Source organism: Quercus lobata, chromosome 6, assembly GCF_001633185.2.
Source record: "Quercus lobata isolate SW786 chromosome 6, ValleyOak3.0 Primary Assembly, whole genome shotgun sequence".
Classification (NCBI taxonomy): Eukaryota; Viridiplantae; Streptophyta; class Magnoliopsida; order Fagales; family Fagaceae; genus Quercus; species Quercus lobata.
The window spans coordinates 38,282,215-38,291,623 of NC_044909.1; the positions used below are offsets into that span (position 1 = coordinate 38,282,215).

Below are 9,409 nucleotides of genomic sequence, written 5' to 3' on the forward strand. Positions count from 1 at the left end.
AATTAATCCTCAAATTAATCGTAATAAATATACTAACGCTTGAGTTGAATGGTAATTAAAGGAAGTATACGATAGGTAGATATATTGATAGGTACGATTCAAATGTCCAAACATATTAACAACCCTAGGGTATGACTGTGGCAATGGTAGGAGTAATGTATCAAGTGTATCTCCTACAACAAAGACATGCATTTTTTTTATACGGACTTTCAGGAACATATATATTGATTTTGAATAGATACGATAGAATTAGGATTTAAACTTATGACATCTATTTCATGGTAATTGCTATGCATTGCTAGGTTAAGAAAGCTTTTTTTTTTGGTATGTGTAAATAAAATTCAATCTTAGGTTTTCTAACTTTTCAGTCAAAAAAAGAAAAATCTTAGGTTCCTTAACAAGCGACTTTAAAATAACTGGTAGAGGGGGAGAGAACTATTCGTTTCTTTACTATTCTATATGATATGGGCAGGGCCATCTTAGCTTGATATGAAACTTAAGGACCACAATCCCAACCGGCTTGATGGGAAGGCATTAAAATGAGGGACCTCGATGCCCCACGTTTTGACTTAAAAACAACAGGACCATCCTGTGAAATATTTATTTTGAGTTAACAAAAGTGTAAAGACGTAGGCTATGCAGTCAATATATACGGCAGTCGGCTCTACCTGTTGATATCATATCAATATAAAGCTACTCATCATCACAACAAGCAACAAGGTACATAAACTCATAAAGCCAAAATCATATCATGAGGTAGATGACCCCCAAAAGATAAGCCAAAGGGAGCAAAAGATAGTGGGCATGGTGTATAATAGCTACTTTTGACAATTCAATGGAGGGGAAACGTGGTCGGATCCATTTGTCAATATTGGTAAAAAGCTGGGTTGCTTGCAATGTATATACAGCCAAATTTAATTATCACTGGAACTAAAGAGTCTCGGTTACAAGAGCATGAGGTTAAGATAAGCCTACTAGTATCTTAGGCAGGTCCCATTGAACTACGAAATACAATCAAATGAATCGGTTGATGGACAAGGTTAAGAGTTAGGACAGGAACCATAATGAATTGAAAGGCACATATCATTGTTAGATAGCAGGTCACAATTTATGAAGCAACAGAGTACTACAGGGTGGGTAACAGATGAGGCCACATTTAGATGACACCATAATTTAACTTAATACTCTGGACATTGTAAATGTGTCAGATTAATAAATTCTCATTGCTGCCATGGCTGAACAAAGAAAGAATCCTTGTTGTTAGATCACAAAACAAGGAGGAAGTGTATGGTCTTGATCACCTCATCTCCAAAGATTAGTAGTTTACCATCAAAGATATCAAATCAAATAAACGTGCTTTGTGTAGGTTGAGGAATTGCTGCCCCTGTGAAGGATGCGTCCAGGGAATAGAATACTCAGCTTGATGAGATGGTTAATAATTAAAGAGCTCTGTGATTCAATTGGCACCTCACGGTGTTATAAAGACATTAAAGGTTGAAATCTTCCTTCTTCCAACTATCCAATTATCATAATTAAAAATAATAATAAGTAAATAAGACCTAGAGTGGATGATTTTATGGTAGCTTTGTGTTTGTGTTGTTTGAGGGCAAGATATATATACCCACGACTATCATTTCGGCATGTTTTAATATCCACCATTCATTCGTGAATATGAATAAAAGGCTAAGATTAAAACATTAAAAAACTAGAGATTCAAATTAGTGAACGCCAAGACGTAGCCTGAGATTAGCAAAGCTTGAGATTAGTCCCACTACCTCAACTCTGGCTCCCCCATCTTGGGAGTGGCTTTGACATGTGAACACCATCCCCATAATTTCACATTCATTTGGCTAGCTTGTCACACTAGCCTAGCAACAATTTCACTCTTGTCCCAAAAAAATAATTTAAAAAATATATATATCCTGATTGATGCTTGCCCACTCTGCAATAATACCCCATAAATGGTTCTTTATGTTATCCGAGATTGCCCCATGATTGCCAATTTGTGGAGAGCAATTGGGACCTTGCCCCTTCAAGTTATTTCTCATTTCGAAAGATGGAGCAGTGGATTAAGTTTGCAACTAGCTCCCACTTGGTTTCTGACATCTTTCTATTGTACCTTATAAAGTTGTTTTCCCCATTGCTTCTTGGAAAATCTAGACAGCAAGGAACAAATTGGTCATGGAAAACAAACCTTTGGACCCATGGAATCTGCTAGAGAACACCGTTTCTTTGGCTGTTGAACTCTACACTACCCTCTGAAAATTGGACCACGGGATTGTCTTTGCAGGCTGATTGGTTGGAAGCCACCCCACTTTGGTTATTTCAAACTCAACACAGATGAGTCAGTCATTTCCAACCATGGAAGAGCTACTGCGGGGGCCTTATTAGACACTACAATGTCACTTGGCTCAAAAGTTTCTCCAAGAATATTGACATAACCAATTCCTTCATAGCTAAATTTTGGGCTCTTAGGGAAGGACTCAACTTAGCCCTGCATATTTGAATCCGGAAAATCATAATTGAATTGGATGCTAAGCTAGTTGCGGATTTCTTAGCTTTGTAAGACACTTCAGTTCATGATTTTCATCTTTGTAGGGCTCTAATTTCTGATTGCAGATCTTTTTTTGGCATTTTGAGGCGTCTTATAAGTTATATCCAACATGCTCCAAGAAGGGAATCACTGTGCAGACGTTAGCAAAAGATGGAAGTAGTCGGGAACCTTTTGTGTTGTTGCATTCAGTCCCTCCAACTTTTGTTGTAGGCTGGTTGTTGGCTGATGCCTGAGAATTGGTTACCCTAGATGGTTTTGTCTGCCTTTATCTTTAAAGAATTTTCCCTTCTCAACAAAAGAAAAGAAGAAAAAAAAAAAAAAAAAGATTCTGATCATAGTCCATAGCAAATCCCAAAGGTACCATAGAAAAACCCGACCTAGAGTTCAATTTTTAACGTTGTTGATTTTCACAGCAACTGGATCTGAACAGTATGGACAATTCCCAAAAAGAACATTGAATGACCTGAAATGAAGTATGCAAATCAATCATGAATCAAGCAATAATGAGAACAATATTAGAACTTATTGTAAAAGGGCAATTTTATTTTATTTTTTTAAAAATGACAGCTTAAGTTAAATTCATGCATGATCCAAATAGAAAGCCACAAGGACACTAAAAATTCAACGTACTGCCTTGTTGTGGTGATAGAACGCAACCAGTCCCCAAGACAAACACTATGGAAAGCCTTACTGCAAGTGGTATTATCACATGTGTAGTCAGTTCCACTTCCACTCTTAGCTCCAAGCTCATCATCTACATCGACAATTTAAAAGTGAATGATGTATGAATAAAGATGTAGTTAGTAAACATCTCAGAAAATGTAAATATCAATACCAACTGGAAGACATTGAGCATAACATATTCCACATTCAACTTGCTGGTCATTCTTTGGTACATCAGTGGGCCTTGGCAGTTGAGTCTCCAGAAGACATGCAAGATTTTCCAAGTATGGTTTGTCCTTTGTCCTATGCAGATTATCAGGGCACAAAAATAAAGTATATCACTGATAATGCCATAGGCAATAATCAAGCGAATATTTTTCAGAAAAATAAAGGAAAAGTGTTCACTAATTCAAAACAATTTGGCAATACACAATAGCAAGATCAAGCAAGAGGAAGCGTTATTTCAAGTAAAAAAAAATGACCCTTTGTTTTTAAATATAAAACTTCAAGTATTACATTGTATCCATTCGAAATCCTTCTTCCCTTTTATTGGGGGTAAGGAAGAGAAGGTGAGGGAAGAGAGAGGGAGTGGGTTGGAAATCAGCATTCACTTTTAAGCTAACATATCAGTGGGAAAAACCAACAGAAACTGAGCCATAATATCTTGTTGCTAAAAGAAAAAAAGGAGTGTTACACTGGTAGGATTGTGTATCCGTAGTTTACTCCCCAAGGGTGGGTCCAAAGGGCCCTACTTGGGGAGGTTCCACATCATCCAAAAAAAAGAGCAGTGTTACAGATGAAAAATGTCATTTCTCAGGTAACTACAGAAACTTCCAATTTTTACTACCTTTATATAACAAGTATTGAAGTCAAAATGCAAATTAAGATCCATAGGAGCAAGCAAGAGTATACCATTTTCTGCTATTTCTCTGCCACTTCTTTCTCAACAAACCCACAAATGGACCCGAACCCATAAAACGACACCTAGCACAACTTATATATTCAACACCACATGAAAAGCTAAAACTAGCAGTAGCAGAACAGTGATGTGAGATGAAATCTCACTCTGGTAAAGATCTAGGATTGTTGGCATCTATACACAACATGATGAAGCAATCATTTCCTGAAAAACATAAACCTAAAAAGGTTTAATACGGACAAACAAAAAAGAGAAATGCTTTATCAATATATTCATGATCAACCAATGGCTCACCTATATTGATTTGACGATGGGAAATTGATCGAGAAGGCTGTTTAGGATCAATAACACAAAGAGACTTGTCAATATCATCCAACGTAGACCAAAATTCCTGAAGCTTCTCCAGATACTGTGTACAAAATATAGTAATTGCATACTTTAGTAAAAGTTGGAAAAGCTCATAACCTTTTTAAAAAGCTTGCAACAAATACCTCGTGGAACTGCTGCACCACATCCTTTAATCTTGAGTTTATTGACCATTGCAAGTCAAAATTATATGGTACATCCTGAGGAAGGAAACTCAAAGATAATTTAAGCCTATAATGCAAAACTTCAATTTCAGAAGAGATGAAAGAAAACCGACCGCTGATATTGAAGGTGGACTTTTGGGATAGGTTTTATCCAATTGAATTTCCATAAAGTGCAGTCTCCCCTTCTCATCTCTATCAATCAAATTTATCAAAGGCTCAGTCCACGACATGAATAAGCATAAACAAATGAAAAAATTCAGGAAACTGTGACATGTGGTAATAAGCATATAAGATTATACATTCACAACCAATTGACAGAAACCTCTAATTAACTTCACAGCTATGATATATTAAAGATTATACCTCAAAAAGTGTTAGACATTACTGTGGACTCATGTTAAGTTAAATCTAATGAAATTTAATCCAGATCTTCCATCTGCCTCCAAAAGGTGTTCATGTTTCTCACTGTATTTCAGCGTGGACTTCAATATGCTACAGGGAAAGGTAAGAGAGGAAATACAGATTTACCTACTTGATTCACATGCTACCAGTGTATATCAGGCTTTGAGGAACATTATTAATGTCCCTTGCCAGTAAAAGATTGTAGAAAGATTAAAAGTCAGAGGCAATGAAGTGGCATAGGTTTGTGGAAGAGGAACATATGATTCCGGAAGAAGAAAAGCAATGTTTTGATCTCAGAAGAGTAACCGGGAAACGTTATCCAGCACTTGCCTACAAACAAAGTATGCTTAACTTACTTCACAATCACCTGATTTCCGATTCATTGCATATATTTCAGTTTTTCATACTCTCAGAAGATAAGTTCAACTTTTAATAAGTAACACACTCTGAAAACATTCACAGCATGCTTTACGGCTTTGAGATTCTAAGGCAATAATGTTTTACAGCAATCTTTTCATATCTCAATAACAGAGATTAAAAATGTTGTTTCTAAATCTGTTTGCCTGTTCCGGTGTCACTTATTTGGCCTTCATAGCACCAGATGTCTTTGGCCAATTAAAACATTCTCTCAACATATAAAACCACAAATTAAACTTTAAGCACCAAAGCTTTCCTAATTTCTGTTGTAACTGCAAACTACATGGGAATAGGGGGGCAAAAACACAAGCACGTGAACATTAAAGAGAAGGCAAACAAAAACCTGGATCCTCCTTCTTAAAGGGAAAATAGTTTGGAATATGAAGGCAAGAAAGAACATCTTACAAGATACGAAAGCTAAGAAATGTCAGATCTCCACCCAATCTCACCAGATGCTCCCATCCAACCTCTTCTATCTGTATATACAATGATCAAAAGGAACCTAAAAGACCTTTTTTGCAATAACAAAATCAATGCACTCAACTGAAGCAAACAAAGTTCCATACATACTACTCAATGTGGAGCGTACACATTCATAATTGAACGACAATTACATAAATTTGTATTGGTATGGTGTAAGGACTTAAGATCCTCCATAGTAGTTGTTCAGTATTGGAACATCAAGATACACTTTCACAAAAACAAAAGGAATCCAAAACTAAATTACTTGAAGTATATACGTGTGTGAGTGTGTGGAGTGTAGACAAAAAGTAATTAGTATTAAGTAATTCTGAAAAATACACATTTCATTACTGACTACCTGAGCGTTCCATTTCAAAAGAAGGTAAAGGCTCTCATAACTCTAGGGCTTTGTTAGTTTAAAGGGAATGAAACCACACGAAATAGCTTATGAAGGAGAATGGTTGTTGAAGGTTGATGCAATAAAAGATAAGAGGTGAACTAAAGTGTGTGGCTGTCCTCTTCCCCACAAGCCCTTTGCTCTGAAATAGAAGACTGGTTTGTGGGGGTGGGGGGAGGAATTGGATAATTCACTTTTGGAATATAGAATTTGAGTCCAACTTTTACATACTTTTCTTAGAAATTAAAATATAAGCAAAGGTAGTTTTCTAGGTTCACATATGTAGTTTTCCATATATTTGAAAGTAACTTGATTTGAGATGAGCCCATCATGCTTCACAACAGACTTAAGGGATGGTATTGAAGTAAAACAATACAGTAAAACACAATAGAATCTGCAAAAGACAAAACCAAACCAAATCAAAAGTAAAAACAAAAACAAAAGGTTTTCTAATGATAAAGGAGCTGAGGAAACAACAAAAATTAGGTTTTATTTTTAATTCCTTCTGACATAGTTTTTTTTTTTTATGCCTTGACTTGATAAATCATGGCAACATGTAGCCAATGTATGAAACAAGACTCAAGAAGATAAAGTGCATAATTTCAATATGCTAGACTGGATGCAAGTACTGTTATGCTATGATACTTTGGTCCTGGATGGTGAAATAAAACTGATTACACAGAATCAATGAGTGGCAGTAGTAATATCATATGATTGATCAAGTCACCTCTGAGTACACCGAGCGGTAAAATGTAGATGATTTGGCCAGCTCTCTGCATCTAGCCTGTTCAGTATGGTCCTGCGGATAAGAAGAAGTGGGGAAAAAAAAAATGTAAATAATGTCTCTGCATCTGCATGTCAGCCCCACTATCTTTCTTCCACTTAGAACTTTTGAATCTCTAGGTCTATCGATTTTTCAAGAAGCATAGAGCCATACAATTAGGCCTTTTCTCTTTTATTTGAAATTTAAAATCTCATGAATTGTGAAGTCTTATGACTACTAACAAAGGGAAGGTTTGAAATCTCAATTGTGTAAATTTTATTGTTTTTCACTTACTTGTTGAAATTTCATACATGAATACCTAGAGGTAGAGCTGATATATAATGAGAATGATTGTAACTAAAAACAAGAGGTGGAGGCAGTGATAACAAAGCTACAATGCAGTGCATATACATGTGATGGGACACTGATTTTATGCATCCAACATATTAATTCTATTTCAACATAAATACCCACAATCGAAAAGTTGTTAGATATAAAACATTACAGCAAGAATAACAATTTTCAGCTTAAGAACATTGCGTAGTAGTTGGTATAGCAGAAACAACATAGTCCTGATTTCGCTTCAAAAACTTCTAACTCATTCAGGAATTTCAGCAAACAATTGGTGCGCTTGCATTCGTTCTTTCAAAAATACTCATCCATGATCTAGTAACTGATAAGTACGACTCAAATATATAAATATACAAACATAGAATTCAGATACATGAATCGTTGGTGATAGAGACTAAGGAACAAGAAAAGGTACCATTTTTGATTTAGCAAGCAAATATGACTGCCTTCGCTGATAGAATGAGGGAACAGTACCGCTTACGATTTTTAGAATTAAGAGAACCCACCGACCTCCGTGTATCAAATAAATGACAGCAACTGTCTTAACGACTGTCGTTTCTTGCAATAGTCCGTTAATGAGCTCGTAAAAAATTAAAATTGATAAGAGTTTGACATTTATAACATGTGACATTTCAAGAACATTTATTTTGCTAAGGCTTGAGTTCATCAAAAAAATTTTGCTAAGGCTTGGATTATTGTGAGGGACTATCTTTATTGAGAGACCACTTTCACCTTATACACGGCAAACAAAAGGGTTTTTTTTTTTTTTTTTTTTTTTTTTTTTTTTCATCCCGATGGATACGCAAGTAATGCAATAGCATTTAAAATTGATGGTGTCTATTTTATAATGATTATTTTTTTATCAACAAATCACAATGATAGCAAGTTTCTTCTTGGATGAACATTATTTTTTTAGCAATAAATCACAATGATAATCGATTTTACCCATTTAGTGAGAATTTGGATGAACATTGTCTACCACAACTATACAACAAGTATTTTCAATCATAAATATTGACAAAATTTGTCTTCACAACAAATTGAAGATGAATTTCAAAAAGTCTCTTTCATTTTGTACATTGAAATGAAAATTTTGTGAAATTTAAAACGCAAACAATCATATATGTTTTTCAAAAGAATGACAAATTCTATTTTGATAGATTATTTAATTAGAAATGTATTAAGAAAACATTATTTAGTGTCTTTTCTTTCGTTGTTAACTATGAATAAATGCTAGTTTTATTTTTTCCTATATTCATTTAGTTTTAAATTTTAGTATATTGTTTAGTCTGGAATTTAGAAAATATATCGGCTTGGTCCCTTAATTGAAATTCTGGTTCTATCTCTTAGTAATAAAGTAATTTACCAACATCACTCTTGTAGGGTCACAATTCAGGGCCCAGGCCCAACAGGTATGGGTTTCTGGCCCAAGGACCCCGAAACAATGAATTTATAGAGAGTGAACTACAGAACTAGGCCTTAACGAAGTGTATACTAGCTAAAATTGGGCCATGCAACAATTGAAAGTAAGAAAATCTCTTTCATATCCATTAGATATTTAGTCTGAGGAGACGTGGAGGATGTATATCGGTCCCCGCTCAAAGGTTATGGTTCTAACACTATTCTTCTGTTCTAAGTTCCTTTTTTCTCCGTCCCTTTCTTCATGGGGACTCCCCTCTCTTATATAGCCCTCTTGAAGTCATCAGGGCCTTACATTTGTTGATCATCTGGACCTTCACTTGAGTGCCTGTCTCATCGGACACCCCCTCATCTTTCTGTGAATTGTGGTAGCTAAGACAACACAGTTCACAAATCCTCTCCACATTAATGCAGCCAGAAAAGTAGCTGTCATGCATTTAATGTGGCAGCTGCAGCCTCACCCTTGGCATCCTACGCTTTCTTCCTTCTTACAGGCTTGTGGGACTCATCCTTGTTACTAATGCTCGTTGGG

General features: G+C 35.6%; 1 protein-coding gene across 5 annotated transcripts; it reads right to left on the bottom strand.

Moving 5' to 3' along the window:
* Nucleotides 1–1,718: 1,718 nt before the first annotated feature.
* Nucleotides 1,719–8,150, bottom strand: LOC115951016 (E3 ubiquitin-protein ligase FANCL). 5 transcript variants are annotated; one of them, XM_031068326.1, is made up of 11 exons: nt 7,874–8,150; nt 7,072–7,143; nt 5,891–5,961; nt 4,780–4,858; nt 4,628–4,702; nt 4,431–4,545; nt 4,283–4,340; nt 4,130–4,201; nt 3,390–3,520; nt 3,185–3,308; nt 1,719–3,017 (listed from the first exon to the last, which is right to left on the bottom strand). In XM_031068326.1, the coding sequence occupies exons 1-11, from the start codon at nt 8,123–8,125 to the stop codon at nt 2,939–2,941; spliced, it is 1,128 nt and encodes a 375-aa protein (XP_030924186.1). In that variant the 5' UTR covers nt 8,126–8,150; the 3' UTR covers nt 1,719–2,938. The 5 variants fall into 5 exon arrangements, with proteins under 5 accessions (XP_030924186.1, XP_030924185.1, XP_030924189.1 ...); XM_031068325.1 differs by having other exon boundaries at nt 4,283–4,355; XM_031068329.1 differs by lacking the exon at nt 7,874–8,150 and adding an exon at nt 7,613–7,863 and having other exon boundaries at nt 4,283–4,355.
* Between the last annotated feature and the right edge of the window lie 1,259 nt (nt 8,151–9,409).

What these genes read in the sequence shown, in the direction of transcription:
- LOC115951016 (XM_031068325.1), bottom strand. Translation starts at nt 8,125, where the DNA reads ATGAACTCAAGCCTTAGCAAAATAAATGTTCTTGAAATGTCACATGTT. An exon ending in TGCTTGCTAAATCAAAAATG is followed by an intron (nt 7,144 to 7,873) that starts GTACCTTTTCTT and finishes TCTTATCCGCAG; the next exon opens with GACCATACTGAACAGGCTAG. An exon ending in ACCGCTCGGTGTACTCAGAG is followed by an intron (nt 5,962 to 7,071) that starts GTGACTTGATCA and finishes TTGTATATACAG; the next exon opens with ATAGAAGAGGTTGGATGGGA.